This window comes from Palaemon carinicauda, chromosome 22, assembly GCF_036898095.1.
Source record: "Palaemon carinicauda isolate YSFRI2023 chromosome 22, ASM3689809v2, whole genome shotgun sequence".
Lineage (NCBI taxonomy): Eukaryota > Metazoa > Arthropoda > Malacostraca > Decapoda > Palaemonidae > Palaemon > Palaemon carinicauda.
Window position 1 is genome coordinate 8,774,528 of NC_090746.1, and position 27,500 is coordinate 8,802,027.

Below are 27,500 nucleotides of genomic sequence, written 5' to 3' on the forward strand. Positions count from 1 at the left end.
CTTTTCCAACTAGGGTTGTAGCTTAGCTAGTATTAATAATAATAATAATAATAATAATAATAATAATAATACTACTACTACTACTACTACTACTACTACTACTACTACTACTACTATTAATAATAATAATAATAATAATAATAATAATAATAATAATAATGATGATGATAATAATAATAATAATGATAATAATATTAATAATAATTTGAATACTATTGTTCCACGGCAATGGAAACTACATCAAAGCTCTGAAGGCTATCTACTATGTGAGATTTTCCAAACGATTTGTCATTATATCCTGCTTGTTACTCCCATTTCCCTACAAAGCTTCCTCTTGGTAATTGCCACTAAGCAATTCGATTAAATGTAAACTACCTGCTATCCGAAATGAATACATTATGATAATCATCTCATCTGCATGGAAATTAACCCTCCTGTTACCTGTCGTAATTCTGAGGATTTTTATTTACTATTTATCTGTCGATCATTTGCTCTTTGGTAGGTAGTAGGTTGGCCAGGGCACCAGCCACCCGTTGAGATATTACTACTAGAGAGTTATTGGGTCTTTTGACTGGCCAGATAGTACTACATTGGATCCTTCTCTCTGGTTACAGTTCATTTTCCCCTTTACCTGCACACAGCGAATAGTCTGGCCTATTCTTTACATATTCTCTTCTATACTGAGATTACCAAACAATTCTTCTTCACCCAAGGGGTTACTGCACTATCATTGTTCAGTGGCCACTTTCCTCTTGGTAAGGGTAGAAGGGACTCTTTAGCTATTGTAAGCAGTTTTTTAGGAGAAGGACACTCCAAAATCTAACCACCGTTATCTAGTCTTGGGTAGTGCCATAGCCTCTATACCATGGTCTTCCACTGTCTTGGGTTAGAGCTCTCTTGCTTAAGGCTACACTCGGACACACTATTCTATCTTATTTGTATTCATCTTGTTTTGCTAAAGTTTATATAGTTTATATAGGAGAGATTTATTTTGATATGGTTCTTCTTAAAATATTTTATATTTCGTTGTTTCCTTTCCTCACGGGATTATATTCCCAGTTGGAGCCCCTGGGCTTATAGCCTCCTACTTTTCCAACTAGGGTTGTAGCTTAGCAAGTAATAATAATAATAATATTATAAAATGTCTCTACGCTTTATTGTATGTGTTCCCTCTGTTCTTTCAATACTTAGTTATCTACAAATATTTTAGGCCTATAGCTGAACCTTATTTGCTTTTCTTATATACTCTGTATTTTATATATAAAGTATGCTCACCTGATTTAAAAAATACTTTTGTCCCGTTGTCTATTATTTGTTGTATAATACTATATCTTTTCTATCGATATAACTTTCTTTCTAAGATCTTTCTAAGATTTCCTTATCTTAGGAACAGGAATATTAATAAAGAATTCTTTTGAAGATTCTTGATCATTTGTTCATTGCAAACTAAATTTCTTTATATACAATCTTCAAAGACTAGTCTATAAAAAGAAACTATTGATATTGACGTGATTATTAGAAACCCGGCAGTCTGCAATTTGCTCATAATCTATATTAATTACTGTTTTCTTAATCAGAAATTGAGAACTACGAATATTTCCATTTAGTTTGGATAAAATTGCTATTGGTTTAAAAGATGTTTTGCCGTGTAACTACATAGTACTTTGTACTCTTAAACCCTTTCATTCAACTACTGTAGCTTTCTTCATGACATTCTTATCAATTCTTAAGTTTTATTATTAAAATTATTAAAATTATCATAGTTTTTAAAGTTGTTATTGTTAATAAAATTATAAAAATTATTATTATTAGAAATATGAAATTGTTGTTTTTAAAATTATCAATATTATTATTATTGTTTCTGGAGTAGACCCTCTTTTAAAATTTTTTTATTGAAACTAATTGCTTCCTCAGTGGCGTTAATTTTTAAATGAATTTTTTTCTATTGTTCTTATCCACAATTCTTCTGCTTTAATATGTCAGTACACAATAAAAGAAGATGAAAAAAGTTCTTTTCAAAATCAACGCCACTGAGGAACCAATTACGTTCAATGAAAGTTATTATTATTATTATTATTATTATTATTATTATTATTATTATTATTTGCCCTTGCTGGGTATTTTTTTATCTACTTTCATTATATTTACCTCCGCCAACTATGTTAGAAGGTGGTTATGTTTTACACCCTGTTTATGTGCCTGTGTATGTTTGATTGTGAACAACTTCCTGGCCACAATTTTAATCGTAGGGTAATGAAACTTGCAAGGATTAACTATTATGTAAAGCTGGAAATGTTTAAATTTTGGGAGGTCAAGGTCAAAGATCAAGGTCATGTCCAACCAGAATGTCAAAATCACGTAATCAGCATTAATTTGGACATCGTTGTCACAGAGACTTCATACTTGGTTCATATTTGTGTGTATGAAAATGCCCGCCAATTAATACATGTTAAGGTTGAAGGTCAAGGTCAAGATCGAGAAATAGATAGCTGCGGCGGAGGTCTGTGCTCTACTGAGTGCCCCTTAGGTTAAAGTTTGCTTTTGTAACAGAACCTGATAACCTTATTCGTTCACCCACATCCATTTTTCTTTTTTTCAGCTATTTCGTTGTTACATAAGATTTCGCCTACACTGCCAATTACAAATAACTTTTATAACCATAATGTTCTTGAATTACAAGAACCTTCATTAGTCTTTCTAACAATCACTAATTTCTCCCTAATCCCCAATCATTATCGTTCTAGCATTAATTGGAGCTAAAAGACATTCATTAAATATTCTGTAAAAATTTTTGTAAATTTTTCTTTTAAAACAGGGGAACTCTAGGGTGCCAGTCTGCCCGATTTCAAGAAAGAGGGTTGAAAGGTTCTGCCCCCACAACTTACTTAGGGGACCACTTAAAGACTCATGAACACTTCCATTATCCTCCTTGGGAAATTTTACATAGGAATACTCTTTTATTTTTTTCTTAGATTCTCTAATCTCTCTTTCTATAGAAAACACACGTGAACACATAGATACTGCCTTTTATATAAAGATATATGTATATATAAATAAGTGTCTGTACGTGTTATATGCCAATATATATATATATATATATATATATATATATATATATATATATATATATATACACATCACCACCAACAAATGTAACCATTTCTAGTTCACTACAGACATGCCCTTATTTGTGTCTGTCTGGAGTTTGGTCATTTTCATCACCACGCTGCATATATACATCCATTAGTGTGCGTATGTATAGATACACTATATACATTGCAAAGATATCAATAATATCTTAACTCCACGTTTCAAACTGAAAAAAAAATTGAAATATGAAATAAAATTGATGGAAGAAATTTCCATTTCAGGCGATATTGCAGCCTTTGCTTGTTAGAGCTCTTAAGTTACTTGATCATCGACTGACCAAATTTATTCAGAAAAATAAAAACTTTCCACAAAAGTCTTCAGTCTTTTTTACCTGAGAAAGGGGAAGTATTATGTATGTATTGAAAACATTATATAACTATGTTATCTACTTATACACACAAATCAAAGTAACAAATTGATAATACCTATGTCCTCCTGGAACTTATTACATCTATAAAATAGTGCTTTCAAAAACACTTTGGAATAATTTTAATGAACAGTTTGTAACTATAAGTGAGAAAAGGGGAAATCAACAATGCAACACTCTTCAATCAACATACAGATCATTAGAGAACGATCTCACTCATCATTATGTTGATTAATCTGCTCCCCCCCCCACATTTGCATGAATCTCTCCATCGTCAAATGAACACTAGGTTCCTGTCAGTACTTCTGATCCCCCAAATAAAAAAAGATGCCCAATCAGGATTGCTAATGTTGTCTGAGAAGAGCGAGATCATTTCCTCAACTTCATATCGAGTTTTGCCTTCTAGATAAATCTTTTCTCAGAAGACTTGGGGTAGTTTTTATATTCATCACAAACCACTCTTTGAAAAGGGCAAGGGTTATTTTAAATCTTAATATGTGAGTATATATATATACAGTATATATATATATATATATATATATATATATATATATATATATATATATATATACAATGTATATGCATATATATATATATATATATATATATATATATATATATATATATATATATATATATATACACACACATACATAATGCATTATCTAGAATTGCTTTTAGTTAGTGCTAGATTACACTTCCGTATTCTAAGGTCAAGAAATCATTAGGAGGATGATGTGACTGGTACCTCATCTGGAACAAATTTTTTTTTATATAAGATTTGGTTTATTAAGGCTATTGGCAACTATACACGTCAGGTAATTCTGATTTTTAGTAAGAGGATGTGAACCCCGTCTGGAACAAAAAAATTCATATGAATTTTTGTCTTTTACGGCCATTGTCAACTAATTTATATACGTCAGGTTATTCTGATTATTAGGGGGATGCGAACTCCTCCTGGGACAAAATCTTTATATAAGTTTTGGTTTATTAAGGCCACTGACAACTACACACGCCAGGTTATTCTCTCTATATAAAAAGATGAAGTAGAAGTAAGGACCTATTATAGTTTTATGTGCTCAAAGCCTTTAATCCTCCACGGGAAGTTATACGGTAGAAGTTTGAGTGAGAATGTAAAAGAGATAATGGAGGGACTAATGTGGAAAATTTAGGATCAGAACTTTAAACAAAAAGTCATGGACTGTTGATTAAGTTTATGATATTAAGCAGTGATGTGAGAAGCTAGATAACAAAAGTAAAACATTTTTGTGGTAGATACAGGCCTTATAAGAAGTTAACGATAGAGCCGATAATGAGAGAACTTGTTGCTCTCGGTTGGTAAAAAGTACCGTGTGGAAAGTGACTAAAAGATTTTATGATTGTAGTGAAGGGGCTGTTAACAGATGAATGTGCAGATGGAGTAGAGACTGTCTTTTGAGTCTCTGTTTACGATGTTTATAGATGATGTGACTCAAAAAGTCAGTGAAAAGAAGGGTTTTTGGATATGAAAGTCAGTCGTAAATGGAGTGTAGATTGGCTGAAGTTTGCGGAAGGTAAAGTTTGAATTGGGAATGGTGAAAAGAAACAACTAAAGCTAGTGAAAAATGGTAGAAAGTTATTAGAAGAGGAAAGTCTCGAGAATACAAGTAGCAGCAAATGCTACTGCAGTTGGTAGAATAATTGAAGCAGTGAGTGGATGTTACAGAAGATGATGGAATAAGAGAGGTGAGTTATAAAACGGAGAAAGCAAAGGTGAATAACAGCGTTTGTGAAATATTGGACGGACATCAACAATGTGTAATAATATCTAACTAAAACATGACTTAGAGGAAATAAGAGGAACATATTACTTCATAAACTAATTTTCCCTCTGATAAACACAAAGAAAGAAAGGTGAATATATGCGAATATCATTTTACTTTCCCATTTGAAATTCATATACGATAAATGAAAAAAAATTAATTCTGAAATTTACATTTTTGTAATCCGTAATCTCTATTGAAGAAGCTATAAAATAATGTTAGCTCCGCCTAACCAGTTACCACTTCACGAACCCACTAAACTTGCACGTTTTACTTTTCGCTATAAATTATTCCCGCATGTCTGAACTACATTCCTGTTTTATCTTTATTTGATTTTTCCATTTTTCATAAAACCATGTTATCAAACCACCAGATCACGAACTTTCTTTTCACCGTATTGCTTTCACCCGCTAAACGCTTCTTACTCTTCAAATACTGCTCGAATAATTCGTCTTGTCTTACAACTAAGCATTTCATAATGGGAGGTGGTTGTAGTGTATTAACACATAGACGAGGTAACAGCAAGTTACTTTTATTCAACAAGACAACGAGCTTTTAAACATAGTTGAGAGCAAGAATAACACAAAATTCAAACAGTATAAAACATGATATAGTAAGCTTAAACAGGTTCATATTATCAGTGCGGGGGAGAGCGAGAGATAAAACAGGCCATAATGTTACAGTGTGCGAGCGTGTACCAAATAAGTGCGTAAATCATGAACAATATCAATACTTAACAGACGTTTTCGTTTTGAAAATATCTGTTTGAGAGTTTTTGCTAACCCATATCACTTGCTCTGTCCCACCTTTCCTTCCTATTCACACAATGACCTCGCTCTTTCTAATGTATACTTTTACTTCTGGTTTTAACACGGATTATCAAATTCTTTCCTTGGCATCATCTGTTAATAAAATACCAACTGCAAAATTCAGCTCTTCTACAATTAATTAAACCTCCATCTTTTGTGACAAATAAAACTTTCACTAATGACTCTTTATCTTTTCCTCATTTAGCTGATTACTCCAGCAATCTTAAAGTAGCATAGTCACAGAGACATTGCAATACGTACAACACTCATAGGCAAATTTAATTTTCCTAATAAAATATTCTTTTTAAAAACTATTTGGAAATACATTTTCAATACTCTATACAGCCGTTCTATATGCGCCCTATCATAAGTTTAGCAGATTCATAAGAAATTTTTTGTTTTTTTAAACACTAGTATTTTCTCATTGACCCTCTTTTATGTGAGAGCCTTTCGTAAAGAAAACAAAATTAAATCCTAAATATTTGTAAAATTCAAAGCAACTTTATTTCTTTGTTCTATTGTTAATTACCATCATGGCTAATTATTCGTAACTTCTATTAGGCCGCAGGTTTGTCTTCCATAGTCAGTAAACTCGGTCAATTACGATTTCAGTATTTGAAAAAAAAAAAATTAAATTAGTTTAATTCTAAATACCGTCTATTCTTTAACTTTTCTCGTTTTTGAACCACAAAGGGCAATCTTTAATTGACTCTCCTCAACTTTGCGCATTTTAATTCTATCTAAAATCTATCATCAAAGTGTTTACCAAACACTAAATTAACTTCAGGGACATTTCTCCAATTGAAATCGCATTTCCCTCTGTGATAATTATTGCTATTATTTGTTATTGAGGGTTATCACATTAAAGATTTAAGCCTCCTCATATCACCATAAAACCAGGGAGAGAGAGAGAGAGAGAGAGAGAGAGAGAGAGAGAGAGAGAGAGAGAGAGAGAGAGAGAGAGAGAGATTAATCCGTACTTTCCAACGAGTATCATTTGATCAAGAGAATTATGGTCTTGAGGGGCCCCTGCAGTAACAATAGACTCTGTGAAATTTCTGTACTTTTCTTTTCTACTCTCATAGAACCGTCTGCCATCAACGCTGTTTGCAGAGCCGTGGATAAATCAAAGGATATCATCTTGTTTAGAGATGGGATTCAGACCCCAAACCCATTTTCTGCCTCGAGGCTTTCAGATTTTCAAGCCTTGATCTTGGCTTTCTTGGCACTGAGGAACTTCAAATACTGGCTGTATATATATATATATATATATATATATATATATATATATATATATATATATATATATATATATATATATAGAGAGAGAGAGAGAGAGAGAGAGAGAGAGAGAGAGAGAGAGAGAGAGAGAGAGAGAGAGAGATATTTTTTTCCCAAGTAACATTATCCGGTCAAAAGAATTGATATACATATCTATCATAAAATTGTTATACAAATATTTTTCATGTATAATGTGGAGGCAAAATGTATATGCATACAAAATTATGAATAGTTGATACTTTATATATTTAACTTTAAATACTGGCTGTATATATTTTTTTATTATTTTTTTTCTTCTTCAAGTAACATTATCCGGTCAAAAGAATTATGATATGCATATATTTTGTTAAAGCTGTTATCCAAATAGATTTCATGTAAAGTGTGGAGACAAATGTATATGTATACAAAATTATGAATATTTGATACTTCATATATTTAACATTAAATACTGGCAGTATATATTTTTGGTTATTTTTTTCTCTTCATAAAATATTATCCGGTCAAAAGAATTATGATATACACATATTTTGTTAAAGCTGTTATCCAAATAGATTTCATGTAAAGTGTGGAAGCAAATGTATATGCATACAAAATTATGAATAATTGATAAATACATTTTGAATGCTGTTTAGTGAAATATTTGACGCTGGTGAATTATATTTTTATTGCAACGCAGCGTGTTTACCTGGAATATATTATGTACATTCTGCTAATATTTACGATTACGAGAAAACCGAATATCATAAAATTTCTTAAAGAGACTAAAGTCAGGTGTCTGTACGCATATCATACCTTGTTTCCTTACCTGTCTTAACGTAGAAATGACGTTAGTATAACTAAATCCCATGACAGCAACCGGTAGTCCTAAACCAAGAGTGAACAGGAAGACGATGTACGAAGTATTATTCAGGGATCTTGTCTCCCAGTCAATAGAACAGCTGTTGGACAAAAACAAAAATCTATTAGTGATGGACGTAGGATTCACACACACACACACACACACACACACACACACATATATATATATATACGGTATATATATATATATATATATATATATATATATATATATATATATATATACCATATATATATATATATATATATATATATATATATATATCCATATATATACATTTATATATATAAATATATATACTATATATATATATATATATATATATATATTTATATATATGTATAGATAGATACACACACACACACTTATATATATATATATATATATATATATATATATATATATATATATATATATATATATATATAAAATGGATAATTTATACACACCTGAACAGTAAAAATAAAAAATCATTCATTATTACCATTACTAGCCAAGCTACAATAATAGTTGGAGAAGCCGGATGCCTAAGGGGTCCATTAGGGAAAATATCATTGTCCAGAGATGAAATAGAGAATTAACAAATATTCGTTATATAAAAAGTACTAGATAGAAATTACAGATCAGAGGCAAGGTAAACCAATCAGTCATAATCAAACTACGTAGTAAGTCAACTTGTTCGATAGAAATTCATTTGGAAATCGTTTGAACTTATAAAATTCCACCGATTCAAACGCCAAATTAGGAAGATCATTTCACAAACTAGACACACCTGACAAAGAGAAAAGAACAATGAAACCAATTTCAATCAACAGCCATACTATCTATGCGCCCAACTGTGATTAATTATGCTTAAGAATTTGAAAAACGGTATTTATTTTTTGTTTATTTTGGAATTTTCTCTCAATTTTGATAGAGAAAAATAGAAGCAGAATGGAATAAAGATTGAAAAAAGGAAAGAAGTTATCGAAGTGCATGAGGGCAGATTATGATTATGAACCAATTTTCACAAGGAAAAACCGAAAGTTGAAAGAACCTTTTGCAGATTAATCTTCACATTAAAGGTCGCTCATGAATGACAGAAGCAAGGGACAGTGACAATGCCCTAGAGAGTGACCATATATACTTATGATCAGCGCCCAAGGCCCCTCTCCACCCAAGCTAGGACCAAGTAGGGCCCGGCAATGGCTGCTGATGACTCAGCAGGTAGACCTATAGGCTACCCAAATCCCCCATCCTTAGCTCACAAGGATGGTGATGTTGCAGCCACCAAATGAACTAGCAAGTCTAAGCGGGACTCGAACCCCAGTCTGGCGTTCACCAGTCAGGGAACTTACCGCATCGGCCACCGCATTATGCTGATATGAATTTGATCGTACACTGTGATGCATCAATGGTCATACTGATGATTAGGTAAACAAATCAAACAAAACAAATTATACTAGGCAATTCCAAAATGCCTCACAATGAAAGATTTTGGCTCGGTAGAATATGAATGATTATTATTATTATTATTATGATCATTATTATTATTATTATTATTATTATTATTATTATTATTATTATTATTAGCTAAGTTACAACCCTAGTTGGAAAAGCAAGATGCTATAGGCCCGAGGGCTCTACCGGGGAAAAATAGCCCAGTGAGGAAAGGAAATAAGGAAATAAATAAACGATATAAGAAGTAATGAACGATTGAAATAGATTATTTTAAAAACATTAACAACATTAAAACAGATATTTTATATATAAATTATTAAAAGACTTATGCCAGCTTGTTCAACATGAAAACATTTGCTGCAGTTTGAACTTTATCGATATTAAAGATGTAGATACCAATCAAATCATAATGCTGAAATTGAAATGTGTAAATCGCTCCTAATTTAATTTCTTGGTAGGCTACGTGGAAATTGGTCTGATGATTAAATTGATATTGAATTCTGATTAGTTATACGTGCATATTATGCCGTTAGGCTTAAATAGAAATCTTAATATCGCACTCAGTTATGATAATCAATTTATTAATTATAATAGTTCAATGGTGCAGAGATCGACATCAGTTTTCTAGTTTGAAGAATTGTTTCCTGCCCTGCTTCCCCCCTATTTCAAAATGGCTATCATAAAAAAACACCCATCATTAAGGAAAACAGATTACTATATGTAGATAAATACAAATACACGCATGTATATACACTATATATAATTTTTTTACATTTTGACGTGTTTATACATACATTAATATAAGCGACAAATACCTTCTAATATGGATTTCATTCTACCTGGGGATCAGATACCCGAGAGGGAATTAACCTTATGATAATATCTTTTTGTTGGCCGTGGATTCAAACTCGGACAAAGGAAACTGTTTCCTTGGTCCGAGTTGGAGTCCTTGGGACTCTGATCCCGAGGTCGATAAGAGAATCCAGACATCAAGTTGGTTCCACTTGGGACTCTGATCCAGAGGTCGATAAGAGAATCCAGACCTTAAGTTGGATCCACCTTGAAACTCTGATCCCGAGGTCGATAAGAGAATCCAGACATTAAGTTGGTTTCAACTTGGGACTCTGATCCTGAGGTTGATAAGAGAATCAAGACATTAAGTTGGTTCCGCCTTGAGACTCTGAACCCGAGGTAGATTAGAAAATCCAGACATTAAGTTGGTTCCAACTTGGGACTCTGATCCTGAGGTTGATAAGAGAATTCAGACATTAAGTTGGTTCTGCCTTAGGACTCTGATCCCGAGGTCGATAAGAGAATCCAGACATTAAGATGGATCCACCTTGAAACTCTGATACCGAGGTCGATAAGATAATCCAGACATTAAGTTGGATCCACCTTGAAACTCTGATCCCGAGGTCGATAAGAGAATCCAGACTTTAAGTTGGTTCCAACTTGGGATTCTGATCCTGAGGTTGATAAGAGAATTCAGACATTAAGTTGGGTCCGCCTTGGGACTCTGAACCCGAGGTCGATAAGAGCATCCAGACATTAAGTTGGTTCTGCATTGGGACTCTGATCCAATGGTCGATAAGATATTTCAGACATTAAGTTGGTTCCGCCTTGGGACTCTGATCCCGAGGTCGATAAGAGAATCGAGACATTAAGTTGGTTCTGCCTTAGGACTCTGATCCCGAGGTCGATAAGAGAATCCAGAAATTAAGTTGGTTCTGCCTTGGGATTCTGATGCCGAAGTTGATAAGAGAATCCAGACATTAAGTTGGTTCTGCATTGGGACTCTGATCCAATGGTCGATAAGAGAATCCAGACATTAAGTTGGTTCTGCATTGGGACTCTGATCCAATGGTCGATAAGATAATCCAGACATTAAGTTGGTTCCACCTTGGGACTCTGATCCCGAGGTCGATAAGAGAATCGAGACATTAAGTTGGTTCTGCCTTAGGACTCTGATCCCGAGGTCGATAAGAGAATCCAGAAATTAAGTTGGTTCCGCCTTGGGATTCTGATGCCAAAGTTGGTAAGAGAATCCAGACACTAAGTTGGTTCTGCATTGGGACTCTGATCCAATGGTCGATAAGAGAATCCAGACATTAAGTTGGTTCCGCCTTGGGACTCTGATCCCGAGGTCGATAAGAGAATCCAGACATTAAGTTGGTTCTGCCTTGGGATTCTGATGCCGAAGTTGATAAGAGAATCCAGACATTAAGTTGGTTCTGCATTGGGACTCTGATCCAATGGTCGATAAGATAATCCAGACATTAAGTTGGTTCTGCATTGGGACTCTGATCCAATGGTCGATAAGATAATCCAGACATTAAGTTGGTTCCACCTTGGGACTCTGATCCCGAGGTCGATAAGAGAATCGAGACATTAAGTTGGTTCTGCCTTAGGACTCTGATCCCGAGGTCGATAAGAGAATCCAGAAATTAAGTTGGTTCCGCCTTGGGATTCTGATGCCAAAGTTGGTAAGAGAATCCAGACATTAAGTTGGTTCTGCATTGGGACTCTGATCCAATGGTCGATAAGAGAATCCAGACATTAAGTTGGTTCTGCCTTGGGATTCTGATGCCGAAGTTGATAAGAGAATCCAGACATTAAGTTGGTTCTGCATTGGGACTCTGATCCAATGGTCGATAAGATAATCCAGACATTAAGTTGGTTCTGCATTGGGACTCTGATCCAATGGTCGATAAGATAATCCAGACATTAAGTTGGTTCCACCTTGGGACTCTGATCCCGAGGTCGATAAGAGAATCGAGACATTAAGTTGGTTCTGCCTTAGGACTCTGATCCCGAGGTCGATAAGAGAATCCAGAAATTAAGTTGGTTCCGCCTTGGGATTCTGATGCCAAAGTTGGTAAGAGAATCCAGACATTAAGTTGGTTCTGCATTGGGACTCTGATCCAATGGTCGATAAGAGAATCCAGACATTAAGTTGGTTCCGCCTTGGGACTCTGATCCCGAGGTCGATAAGAGAATCCAGACATTAAGTTGGTTCCGCCTTGGGACTCTGATCCCTAGGTCGATAAGACTTGGGACTCTGATCCCGAGGTCGATAAGAGATTCTAGACATTAAGTTGGTTCTGCCTTGGGACTCTGATCCCGAGGTCGATAAGAGAATCCAGACGTTAAGTTGGTTCTGCCTTGGGACTCTGATCCCGAGGTCGATAAGAGAATCCAGACGTTAAGTTGGTTCCGCCTTGGGACTCTGATCCCGAGGTCGATAAGAGAATCCAGACGTTAAGTTGGGTCCGCCTTGGGACTCTGATCCCGAGGTCGATAAGAGAATCCAGACGTTAAGTTGGGTCCGCCTTGGGACTCTGATCCCGAGGTCGATAAGAGAATCCAGACGTTAAGTTGGGTCCGCCTTGGGACTCTGATCCCGAGGTCGATAAGAGAATCCAGACGTTAAGTTGGGTCCGCCTTGGGACTCTGATCCCGAGGTCGATAAGAGAATCCAGACGTTAAGTTGGGTCCGCCTTGGGACTCTGATCCCGAGGTCGATAAGAGAATCCAGACGTTAAGTTGGGTCCGCCTTGGGACTCTGATCCCGAGGTCGATAAGAGAATCCAGACGTTAAGTTGGGTCCGCCTTGGGACTCTGATCCCGAGGTCGATAAGAGAATCCAGACGTTAAGTTGGGTCCGCCTTGGGACTCTGATCCCGAGGTCGATAAGAGAATCCAGACGTTAAGTTGGGTCCGCCTTGGGACTCTGATCCCGAGGTCGATAAGAGAATCCAGACGTTAAGTTGGGTCCGCCTTGGGACTCTGATCCCGAGGTCGATAAGAGAATCCAGACGTTAAGTTGGGTCCGCCTTGGGACTCTGATCCCGAGGTCGATAAGAGAATCCAGACGTTAAGTTGGTTCCGCCTTGGGACTCTGATCCCGAGGTCGATAAGAGAATCCAGACGTTAAGTTGGTTCCGCCTTGGGACTCTGATCCCGAGGTCGATAAGAGAATCCAGACGTTAAGTTGGTCGCGCCTTGGGACTCTGATCCCGAGGCCGATAAGAGAATCCAGACTTTAAGTTGGTTCCACCTTGGGACTCTGATCCCGAGGTCGATAAGAGAATCTAGACCATAAGTTGGTTCAGCCTTAGGACTCTGATCCCGAGGTTGATAAGAGAATCCAGACATTAAGGTCTTAAAATATATGGCTTATTTGAAAAAACTAAAATTACACACACACACACACACACACACACACATATATATATATATATATATATATATATATATATATATATATATATATATATATATATATATATTTATATATGCAGTGAGAATTCAGGAATCGTGATGTTTCGAAGAAACCGTGCTAAGTCTAGCTAGGGATCCAGTCAATATATCTGCTGTGACATTTCCACTTGCGGATTGATAACGATGATACCTTGCGTGTCATTTCTCCACCCACGAAGTTGCAGTAACGAGAAAAGTCGACGGAAACTTTCACGCATTGACTTGGATGGAAGTCTCCATACTGGCTCTTATAATTATTTTGATTGTGGTTATTTTTGCATAGGTGATTTTTCCGTGATCTCTATTAAGATGTATAAGTGGATCTGGCCAACAAACTTTGGTGTTCTCCATCTGTCTTTGATTTATTTTGATTTTTTGTACAAACACGTTTTTTTTTCACCAGATATATATATATCTCTCTCTCTCTCTCTCTCTCTCTCTCTCTCTCTCTCTCTCTCTCTCTCTCTCTCTCATTATATTATTCTTGCCCTTCTATCTTGTATTTTCCTTTCTTCTTATCCCCTCAATTCTTTCCAGATCCTTTCCACTCATAAGATATTTTTTCCCAGTCTTCTATCTGTTTTATCGGGAGTTATTGCTTTATATTTCAATTGCTTCTTTAATTTTTTTTAAACCTTCTGATTCTGTGTATTTTCCCTTCCTTATATCATCTAATCCCGTTTATATGTAACTGAATCATGTTATTTACTCGTCTATCACAAGCTCATTCATTCTTCCACAATTATCTTCCAATTCTTTCCTTAATTTACTCACTCTCCTTTTCATTTTCATGTTTTCAGTTCCTCTTTCCTGGATTATCCGATTTCCTACTTCTACGGAACTCCCATAAGATTTTTTACTCCGGCCATTTGCTACAGTCTTTTTTTTTCCAAAGCCAATCTCCTTCCCTGTTAGTCACTATTCTTTTTTTTTATTTTCGTATTTTTTATGAAGCTTCTTATAGAAAATCCGTTTTATATTTTGGCTATGCTTTTAGGTGACCAGTTACTTTTGTTGAGAGACTACATTTTGCAAAAAATAATCTTTATCTTTTTATATATAACTCATTTTACTTACAATTAACACTTCGGTAGAAAAAATTCTGAAGTTTTCTATGGCAAATCCTTTCTATATTTTGTCTCTGATTATAAGAGACCAGTTAGGTATGTTGAAAGTCTATATTTTGCAAATAACTATCTTCATCTTTTTATATATAACATATTTTACGTACAATTAACAGTCCAGTAAAAACGGATGTATATAAATAAATAATCGTCGAATTTCTAGCAATTCTTACTATCCCAAACATTTTGAATCCAACACACTTTATTATTTCTATTATTACTAGCTATGCTGTCTGGAGACATTGAGCGAAATCCGGGACCAGTACGTCCTAGATTTCGTCAATGTCGTCTTCTGTATTGCAATATTCGTGGTCTTCATGCAAATATCCAAGACCTTGCAGTTGCATCCAGACAGTAGATATTCTTTTGTGCTCAGAAACTTTGGTTTCTAATATGAGGCACTCATCTGAGCTCCTTATAAGTGGTTTTAAGAAGCCAATAATGTTGAAACGCAATGCCATCCCTAGGGCCAGGGGAATGGCGGTGTATATTAGGACCGAGTACCCTGCTTCTCTTAAGTCCTGCTATCAATGTGGATGTCATGAGATTCAGGTAATAAAAGTTTGTGGTAGGCATAACAACTTTCATTTGTGTTCGATCTACCGGAATCCAGACATGGATGATTCTATCTTCGATCGTTTTCTTACCATTATGGCTAAGATACAAGAAGATGATAGAAAAGGCTTCTTTTGTCTTTGTTGGTGATTTTAATGCTCACCATAGGGAGTGGTTAAGTTCTATCTCTCCTACCGATCGCCATGGCTTAAGAGCTTTAGACTTTGCCTCTGAATCAGGCTGTGAGCAAATCATAAATGAAGCTACTCACAGGTCTGGTAATTGCTTGGACCTCGTATACACTGACTCCCCTGGCGTTATAACTAGTAAGGTTGGTTCTCCAGTCAGGACATCTGATCATGCTTTGATTTCATTATTAGTGAAGACTGAGCAGCTTGTCCCTGATATATCATATTCTTGTAAAATTTATATGAAATCCCAAGCAGACTGGAATGGGATTTTGCATGATCTTTTGTGCTTGAATTGGTCACAATTATATAATAGTGTAGATCCTGTTGTCCCTTTGAATGAGAATCTAGTCAACATAATCGATAGGCGTATCCCTTCTCGTGTGCTAAGGTATCGAGTGAAAGACAAACCGTGGTTTAATGATGATTGTAGACGTGCTTATTTGGAGAAGCAGGAGGCCTATCACCTTTGGAAGGGTAACAGATCAGATTTGACCTGGAGCAACTATACTCAGCTTCGAGCTTTTGCTCAGAGAGTTTATGCCTCAACTGAAAAGGAGTACAATTTAACCATAAAAGAAACCCTTTCTGGTACAACTCAGGAACATAAATGGTGGTCTACCCTTAAATCTGCACTCTTTGGTGTAGATGCAACAGTTCCTCCTTTACTTAAACCTGATGGCCAGTCACTCACTGTCCAAAGGAAAAGGCAACCCTTTTGGCTGATGTTTTTGACAGTAAATAGAGTAATGAAAAACTTGAACTTCCTCATTCCTGTTTTCCTGAGGCTAAACTAACTAGTTTAGCTTTTCGATCTCGTGAGATTAAAGCTCTGTTGATGGACCTTGATGCTTATGGAGGTGTAGACCCAAATGGTATTTTTCCTTTGATTTTTATAAAGACAGCAGATTTCTTAGCTCCAAAATTATCTGTTATTTTGCGCAAGTTAGCAAGAAGAGGAGCTTTTAGCACTTGTTGGAGAATTGGTAATGTTACTCCTCTATGTAAATGTGTTTGTGGTAGCTCAAGTCCCACTGATTACCGCCCAATTTCCATAACTCCCATATTATCTAAAGTTTTTGAACGTCTTCTGGCAAAACGCCTTAATAGGCTTGCTGAAGGTAATCATCTACTCCCTAGTTTGCAATTTGGTTTTCGTAAAGGCCTTGGAGCATGTGATGCCCTTCTTACAATCTGCAATGCTGTACAAAAGTCCCTTGATTGTGGTCAGGAAGTGTGTATGATTGGCCTTGATTTTAGTGCTGCCTTTGACCGTGTAAATCATGAGGCCCTTGTTTTCAAACTGAAACAGTTGGGAGTGGGTGGGTCGTTTCTTAGCGTTATATTGATTTTTTAAGTAATAGATCTCAAAGAGTTGTTGTTGACGGGCACCATAGTGAGTATAGGAATGTGATATCCGGTGTTCCACAGGGTAGTGTTCTTGGCCCATTACTTTTCATACTATATGCACATGACATGTGGTTTGGCCTAGAAAACAAGCTTGTTGCATATGCAGATGATGCTACTCTCTTTACATCAATTCCATCCCCTGAATGTAGATCTGGGGTTGGTGAATCCCTTAATAGAGATTTAGCTAAAATTAGTGCATGGTGCAAATTATGGGGTATAAAGTTGAATCCTAACAAAACTCAAAGTATGATTGTAAGTAGGTCAAGGACGGTGGCTCCTCAACATCCGGATCTCAGTATTGATAATGTTTCTTTAAATTTGTATGACTCTTTCAAAATTTTAGGTGTGATTCTCGACAGCAAATTTACTTTTGAGAAACATTTAAGGTCTGTGTCTTCTTCAATTGCACAAAAAATTGGCCTATTGAGAAAGTTTTTTAAGATTTTCGGTGATCAATCAATTCTGAAGAAGTGTTTTAATTCTTTCATTCTACCTTGTTTTGAGTATTGTTCTCCTGTCTGGTCTTCAGCTGCTGATTCTTATCTTAATTTGTTGGACAGAAACTTACGGTCTATTAAATTTCTTATTCCTGATCTAGATATTAATCTCTGGCACCGTCGTTCAATTAGTTCATTATGCATGTTGCATAAGATTTTTCATAACTCTGACCATCATTTACATTCAGATCTCCCTGGACAATTCTATCCTGTTCGTAATACTAGGCAAGCAGTTAATTCTAATAGCCAGGCCTTCTCCATCCTGAGGCTCAATACTACGCAGTACTCTAGAAGTTTTATTCCAGCTGTTACCAAGTTGTGGAATGATCTTCCTAATCGGGTAGTTGAATCAGTAGAACTTAAAAATGCTTTTTTGTTGACCAGGCCGACATGAGCCTTTTTTATAGTTTATATATGACATATTTGTTTTTGACGTTGTTAATAGTTTATATATGACATGTCTGTTTTGACGTTGTTGCCTTTTTTAGAATGATTTATTGTTTGTTCTCTTCATTTATTTATTTCCTTATTTCCTTTCCTCACTGGGCTATGTTTCCCTATTTGGGCCCCTGGGCTTATAGCATCTTGCTTTTCCAACTAGGGTTGTAGCTTGGATAGTAATAATAATAATAATAATAAGCTACAACCCTAGTTGGAAAAGCAGGATACTATAAGCCCAATGTCTCCAACATGGAAAATATTCTTCTAAAAGACTTGCATTTTTTCATTTCTGTAATAATAATAAAAAGTTAATAGTAGGTGGGCTTAACCATTAATGGACTACACAATTTTTAACCTTCAATACTGGATTTCTCCTATAATTTCTAGACATATCTATGTCGTTTTTACTGGTATTGCAATAATTGTTTTCTTTTTCTTTTTAATATATTGGTTCTAATCCAAGTCTGTGCTTTATCTATTTTCTTCATGTGTGCTCTAATATATCGAAAACCGTAGTAAAATTTAATCCAGGAATTTCTGCTTAGTGATTGCACGACTAAATTTACATACCTTTTGCATTTCTATCATTGGTAACATTTTCAAACAATTTCCTCTCCATCCTCTGTCACATTTTTTCATAATTTGGTATTCCATGCTTAATTACATCCTCTCACAATATGCCATTCCCCCTTCCATCCATTTTCATACAATTTACCTCTCCATCTCCGGCCACATTTCTACACAATTTGCTTTACATCCTCAATCACTTTTTCCAATATTTTTTTTTTATTCTGGATCATAATATCCCACAATTGGCTATTCCATACCCAATAAAATTTACACATAATTTGCCTTGCATCATAGGTCACTTTTTCACATAATTTGCCTTCCATCATAGGTCACTTTTTCACACAATTTGCCTCCCATCTGAGGTCACTTTTGCACACAATTTGTTTTTCTATCATCGATCACTTTTTCGCACTATTTGCCTTCCATCATGGGTAACTTTTTCACACAATTTGCCTTCCATCATAGGTCACTTTCTCACACAATTTGCCTTCCATCATAGGTCATTTTCTCACACAATTTGCCTTCCATCATAGGTCACTTGAGCACACAATTTGTTTTTCTATCATCAACCACTTTTTTTGCATAATTTGCCTTCCATCATAGGTCACTTTCACATAATTTTCGTTCTATCATAGGTCACTTTTTCACACAATTTGCCTACCATCATAGGTCACTTTCTAACAAAATTTGCCTTCCATCATAGGTAACTTTTTTCACTCAATTTGTATTTCCATCATCGATCACTTTTTTTTGGACAATTTGCCTTCCATCATAGGTCAATTTTTCACACAATTTGCTCTCCATCATAGGTCACTCTCTCACACAATTTGCCTTCCATCGTAGGTCTCTTTTTCATACAATTTCCCTTCCATCATAGGTCACTTTCTCACACAATTTGCCTTCCATCATAGGTCACTTTTCACACAATTTGCCTTCCATCATAGGTAACTTTTTCACACAATTTGCCTTCCATCATAGGTCACTTTCTCACACAATTTGCCTTCCGTCATAGGTTACTTTTTCACACAATTTGTCTTCCATCATATGTCTCATTTTCACACAATTTGCCTTCCATCATAGGTCACTTTTTCACACAATTTGCCTTCCATCATAGGTCACTTTCTAACAAAATTTGCCTTCCGTCATAGATAACTTTTTTCACACAATTTGTTTTTCCATCATCGATCACTTTTTTCCCACAATTTGCCTTCCATCATAGGTCTCTTTTTCACACAATTTGCCTTCCATCATAGGTCGCTTTCTCACACAATTTGCCTTCCATCATATGTTACATTTTCGCACAATTTGTCTTCCATCATAGGTCACTTTTTCACACAATTTGCCTTCAATCATAGATCACTTTTTCACACAATTTGTTTTTCCATCGTTGATCACTTTTTTGTACAATTTGCCTTCCTTAATGGGTCACTTTTTCACACAAAATGTCTTCCATCATAGGTCACTCTCTCACACAATTTACCTTACATCATAGGTCACCTTTTCCCACAATATGTCTTTCCCTTATCCATCACTTTCTCACTCAATTTGCCTTTTCATCATCGATCACTTTTTCACATCTTTTGTCTTCCATCATAGGTCACTTTTTCACACAATTTGTTTTTCCATCATATGTCACATTATCGCACAATTTGCTTTCCATCATAGGTCACTTTTTCACACAATTTGCCTTCCATTTTTGATCAATTTTTCACACAATTTGTTTTTTTTCCATCATCAATCACTTTTAGCACAATTTGTCTTTTCCATCGTCGATCACTTTTTCTCACAATTTTCCTTCCATCATAGGTCCCTTTCTCACACAATTTGCCTTCCATTATCGGTCACTTTTTCACTCAATTTGTCTTTCCATCATCGATCACTTTTTCACACAATTTGCCTTCTGTCATAGGTCAATTTTTCACACAATTTGTCTTTTCATCTTCGATCACTTTTTCACACCTTAAGCCTTCCATCATAGTAACTTTTTCACACAATTTGCCTTCCATCATAGGTCACTTTTTCACACAATTTGCCTTCCATCATAGGTCACTTTCTAACAAAATTTGCCTTCCGTCATAAGTAACTTTTTTCACACAATTTGTTTTTCCATCAACGATCACTTTTTTGGCACAATTTGCCTTCCATCATAGGTCGTTTTTTCACACAATTTTCCTTCCATCATAGGTCTCTTTCTCACACAATTTGCCTTCCATCATAGGTCACCTTTTCACACAATATGTCTTTCTCTTATCCATCACTTTCTCACACAATTAGCCTTCTATCGTAGTTCACTTTCTAACACAATTTCTTTTCCATCATAGGTCACTTTTTCACACAATTTGTCTTTTCCATCCTCGATCTCTTTTTCTCACAATTTTTCTTTAATCATAGGTCACTTTCTCACACAATTTGCCTTCCATAATAGGTCACTTTCTCACACAATTTGCCTTCCATTATCGGTCACTTTTTCACTCAATTTGTCTTTCCATCATCGATCACTTTTTCGCACAATTTGCCTTCTATCATTGGTAATTTTTTTCACACAATTTGTCTTCCATCATCGATTACTTTTTCGCACAATTGGCCTTCCATCATAGGTCACTTTCTCATACAATTTGCCTTCCATCATAGGTTACTTTTTTTACACAATTTGTCTATCCATCATCCATTAGGCTACTTATTCGCACAATTTGCCTTCCATCATAGGTCACTTTCTCCTTCAATTTGTTTTCCATCATCGATTACGTTTTTTTACACAATTTGTCTTTCCATCATTGATTACTTTTTCGCACAATTTGCCTTCCATCATGGGTCACTTTTTCACACAATTTGCCTTCCACCGTAGGTCACTTTTTCACACAATTTGCCTTCCATCATAGGTCACTTTCTCACACAATTTGCTTTCCATCATAGGTCACTTTTTCACACAATTTGTCTTTCCATTCTCGGACCCATTTTCAAATAATTTGCCTTTTGCCCTCGGTCACATTTTCACCCAATTTGTCTTTTCTTCATAGATCACATTTTCACACAATTTGTCTTTCCTTTATTGATCACATTTTCACACAATTTGTTTTTCCTTCATCGATCACACTTTCACACAATTTGTCTTTCCTTCATCGATCACATTTTCACACAATTTATCTTTCCTTTATTGATCACATTTTCATACAATTTGCCATTCCACCATCGATCTCTTTTTCACAAAATTTGCCTTTTCATCTTCGATCATATTGTCACACAATTTACCTTTATATCTTCGATCACATTTTCACACAATTTGTCTTTTCAGCTTCGATTATATTTTCACGCAATTTACCTTTCTATCTTCGATCACTTTTTCACACTATTTACATCTTTATCTTCGATCACTTTTTCACACTATTTACATCTTTATCTTCGATCACATTTTCACACAATTTACCTTTATATCTTCGATCACATTTTCACACAATTTACCTTTATATCTTCGATCACATTTTCACACAATTTACCTTTATATCTTCGATCACATTTTCACACAATTTACCTTTATATCTTCGATCACATTTTCACACAATTTACCTTTATATCTTCGATCACATTTTCACACAATTTACCTTTATATCTTCGATCACATTTTCACACAATTTACCTTTATATCTTCGATCACATTTTCACACAATTTACCTTTATATCTTCGATCACATTTTCACACAATTTACCTTTATATCTTCGATCACATTTTCACACAATTTACCTTTATATCTTCGATCACATTTTCACACAATTTACCTTTATATCTTCGATCACATTTTCACACAATTTACCTTTATATCTTCGATCACATTTTCACACAATTTACCTTTATATCTTCGATCACATTTTCACACAATTTACCTTTATATCTTCGATCACATTTTCTCACAATTTACCTTTATATCTTCGATCACATTTTCACACAATTTACCTTTATATCTTCGATCACATTTTCACACAATTTACCTTTATATCTTCGATCACATTTTCACACAATTTACCTTTATATCTTCGATCACATGAATGCTATGCAAGCGAAGGATATATTGTACAAAATGAGAATCACTACATCTAAATGGGTGGGTGAAAAAAATGGTTAAAAGCATACGCATATTGGATTGATGCTTGAATCAAGCGGGATAACAGTGCACCAACAAATGGGTTGCTATTTTATGGATATATTTTTTTTACACTTGTTAAAATGGTTTGGTGTCTTGATATCTCTACGTGCAGAGCTAACTTCCGTTATTAAAAATTAACTTTAGCAATACTTATTCATAAAACTAATACATTTATTCAAGTCATTTATGGCAAATTTCTCTATGGAAAAATGCCTCTTCCTAAAGGTCAATATGAATAATAATTTTTCTTTAAATTACGAAGTGATTTTAGTGTCTTTCACAATTTTTAATATGCGCAAACGATTACAATATAGAATTTCCCATAAGTATGTTATAATATAGACTATTGACATCTAAATCTATTTTTGGTGAGATATCCATGTCGTCCTGATGGAAGTTCTTCATTTGCAGCTTCTACTTGGGATATTTATGTGAGTGATAAACCAGAGAAATTTTACCTCAGAGGTATCAACAGAGTTTTGACCTCTGGAGCGAATATCCCGAGAGATATCGTGTATAAATCAGGGACGTGTTAATAACAAGCCATGGTTATCCTTCCCCGAATAGAGTTAACCTTGTCTCGAACGATAAGGTAGAAGGTATGATACATGGGCAAGTGAGCCGTTACAACTCCCGATCTTAATGTGCTACAACTAACAACTTTCCTGTTGAATAATTTCCCTCTTTGCAGCGTTATATTTGACGATCGCTTGCAGGATTTTCTGCCGGTTTTCCTAGCTTTTTGAGTGATTTTCCATCATGGATGATTCGGCTTCTTCCTCATCGACTAAGTTGAGTACACTCTTTTATATGTGTTGGAGAATTTCGCATCTCCACCACATATTTTTTTATTTATATTCTTTTATTATTTTGTGGCCGGCATGCGGTCGACGCCATTACAGCATGTTACCAAATCGCTCAGAAACGCTTAGTTATTTAGTCATATTATTGTTAGAATATGTTTTACATTATTCTTTTACAGTGTGTTATGTTTATGAGTATCCCACCTACCTTTTTTTTGGTGTTTCTTGTGTGTTTTTTATCAGCACTGACTAAGGCTACCTCACTACCTTAGCCGGTGGCCAGGTCTGATAAATTTTCACTAATGCACCATCACCTTTCATCGCCTAAATTTTCTGGTTTGGTGAGGGTGTCAATCCTCCCATGCTGTCGACTTGTCACGGCAGGGAGCTGCAGTCTTGAAGGTCCCTCTGGGAGTTGGATAGTCACATCTGTTGTCCTAGGGTGACTGTTTTCACTTTCCACTTAGCCTATATGTATGGCGAGGCGGCACACGTCTTGGGAACTTATTCCTTTGTGTCTACTTATGTTTACCCATTGGAAGGCTTTACCCCATGTTCTAATGCTGACAGGTAGACCCCCCCCCCGACCTTGATGCCATAAACCCTTCATATCCTATAAGCATTTTAAAATATAGACTATAATACCTCTTGTGTGTAGCGCTTGTGAAAAGATCTTCAATCGGAGAGAAGATCTTCTTTAATCCTGCTATTTATGAAAGAGTAATACCTATTAATAAATCTTTAACTGAAAAGATCCAAAAAGAGGTCAGTGGACTTAATAACGGTGAGGGATTTCTAATGACGTAAATGAATCTTAATGAGTGATGCAATGGTTCATGTCGGCAATATAAGTCAAAATTAAATTTCTTTTAAGTGATTAATGAACAACATTTTCTCGTTTTATTATAAAGAGCATGCATGTCATTCTTGTGTAAGTGGACTGGTAAATTTCCTGCAATGTGGAAGTATTACGAATAATGCCAGGAAATTTATAAAGCTCCTTATTACAGGTAAATGAATGCATTCTTTAACCTATCAGAAGATACTATTATTATTATTATTATTATTATTATTATTATTATTATTATTATTATTATTTCTATTATTATTATTATTATTATTATTATTATTTTTATTATTATTATCATTATTATTATTATTATTATTAGCCTAGCTACAGCCCTAGTTGGAAAACCAGTATGCCATAAGCCCAAAGGCTTCACTGTTATTATTATTATTATTATTATTATTATTATTATTATTATTATTATTATTATTATTATTATTATTAGCCTAGCTACAACCCTCGTTGGAAAACCAGAATGCTATGAGCCCAGGGGCTCCAACAGGGAAAATAGCCCAGTGAAGAAGGAAACAAGGAAAAATAAAATGTTTCAAGAACAGTAACAACATTAAATAAATATTACTTATATAAACTATAAAATTATGTGGTGAATAGAATACCTTACAGTGAAGGAATGTGTGTAAATTGTCCTCTGAAATAAAACTGTCTTGCTTGAGGGTAGACTCGGTCACACTATTTTATCTTAATTTTCTTCCTCTTGTCATGTTGGCTTTTTTTTTTTAGTTTATATAAGAAAGATTTACTTTAATGTTGTTATTCTTAAAAGTCTCTTGTTGTTTATTACCTTATTTCTTTCCCTCACTAGGTTATTTTCCCTGCTGGAGCACTTGGACTTAAGGCATCCTGCATTTCCAACTAGGCTAGTAGCTTACTACTACTACTACTACTACTACTAATAATAATAATAATAGTAAGAGCAATAATAATAATAATAATAATAATAATAATAATAATGATGATGATGATGATGATGATGATAACTATTATTATAATGACAGATAAGAATCGGAAACCCTTTAAGAATGTTCTCATAATTACCACAATTAGAAAACATTGTCTCAAAAAGAAAAGCTTTTAAGACATTACGATAACATTTGTGGATCAAATTATGTAAATATAACATAATCTGTACACAGATGGAAGAAACGAGAATAACAAATAATGGTTTATAAAGAGACTCTCAGTTAAAATTGTTCCTTATAATATTTAAGGACAATAAATTTGAGTTTTTGTTGAAAAGTTGCGAAACAAAAAACATATATACCAGACTCGTAACTTCTTTGGGAATTTTGATTTTTCGTGGGTTTACAAAGTTATTATTATTATTATTATTATTATTATTATTATTATGATTATTATTATTATTATTATTATTGTTATTATTATTATTAATTTGCTAAGCTTCAACCCTAGTTGAGAAAGAAGGATGTGATAAGCCCAGAGAGTTCCAAAAGGGAAAATAGCCCAGTGAGGAAAGGAAACAAGGAAAAATCAAATAATTCAAGAATATTAACAACATTAAAATAGATATCTCCTATATAAACTTTAACGAAACTAGAGGAAGAGAAACAAGATAGAATAGCCTGCCCGAATGTATCCTCAAGCAAGAGAACTCCAATCCAAGACAGTGGAAGACCATGGTACAAAGGCTATGGCACATTAAAATACATATTGAAGAGGTAGAAATATGTAAAAATATCAAAGGCCATTTGCAAAGAAGAGAAAGATTAATGCCATTTAATAAAACTTTCCCCAAAAATATCCAGAGAGAGATCGAGGGACTTAATAACATTGAGTGTTAATCTCCAATGACGTAAGTGAATCTTAATTGTCAATGCAAAGATGTAAATATTTATTTCTTTCGAATGTATCAAGTGATGCAAGATTTTATGTCGGCAATATAAGGGAAAAATGAGAAGAGAATTTTATTAACTCGTTGGGGGAAAACAGAAGAACTCGGAAAAATGTCCAGATGGTGCTGGCAATGAGCAAACTTTTAAATGTCTTTTGATATGCTTTCATACAGAATAGATTACGTTTTTAATGTCATATTTTGAAAATTTTATCGTTGTACTGGAAAGAAAGTGCTTGAAATTTATAAAAAAGATGATAGCACCCTTAATTCTACCTTTACTCATAAAAAGCCAATGGCAATTTTTTCTTACATTGCAGTTTTATCTTTATATCCATTTAGAAGAAATTAAATCTAGGAAAAATGTGTGCTGTGGGAGACAGTTCTCTCAATATCTTCTTAAAGAGAGACCATATTAAGGAGTCAAACTAATTTTTGTAAAATCCAAATCTTTCTTGCCTTAAGTCTTAATTCAGTTCAATTATAAAGTTTACTAACGGTTTCAATATTTTTCCGTATATCTATTGGGGTCTATGGATAAGCAACAGCTGAATTTAAGATTACAAAATCCAAAGATTTTTTTTTCTCTAAATCCAAGAGAAAGTGGGGTAAGCTTACAACGTATACAGAGTAACATTGTCGTAAATCTAAAAAATCTGTAATAAAATATATAAGCTATTTCCAAGAAATGCCTTATATATAAAAATATGTATATATATATATATATATATATATATATATATATATATATATATATGTATATATATACATATATATATATATATATATATATATAATATACATGTATATTATATATATATATATATATATATATATATATATATATATATATATGCAGAAGAACCACAGGGAAAATGAAAATAGAAGATCAACCATTTGGTGATATACAGAGAAGTATATTAGAAAAGCATATAAATTCAATGAAAATTAAAAACCGAAGAGCGTTTGAAGACCTAACAAGAAAAAGGAGACATTTTGAAGCCTCAATACCAACGGATTGGAAAGACTCACTTCGAGGTTTCTGCTATGGAGAAATGAACGAAAAAGTGTATAGAAAACTCAAACAA

General features: G+C 34.5%; 1 protein-coding gene across 1 annotated transcript in view; it reads right to left on the reverse strand.

Annotated features, from left to right (window-relative positions):
• LOC137616314 (parapinopsin-like) overlaps nucleotides 1-27,500 on the reverse strand; it is a 501,664-nt gene that overhangs the window by 46,895 nt on the left and 427,269 nt on the right. Inside the window, exon 4 of the mRNA XM_068345962.1 lies at nucleotides 8,215-8,347. Coding sequence (XP_068202063.1) covers nucleotides 8,215-8,347 — 133 coding nt within the window. The remainder of the gene's footprint in view (nucleotides 1-8,214; nucleotides 8,348-27,500) is intronic.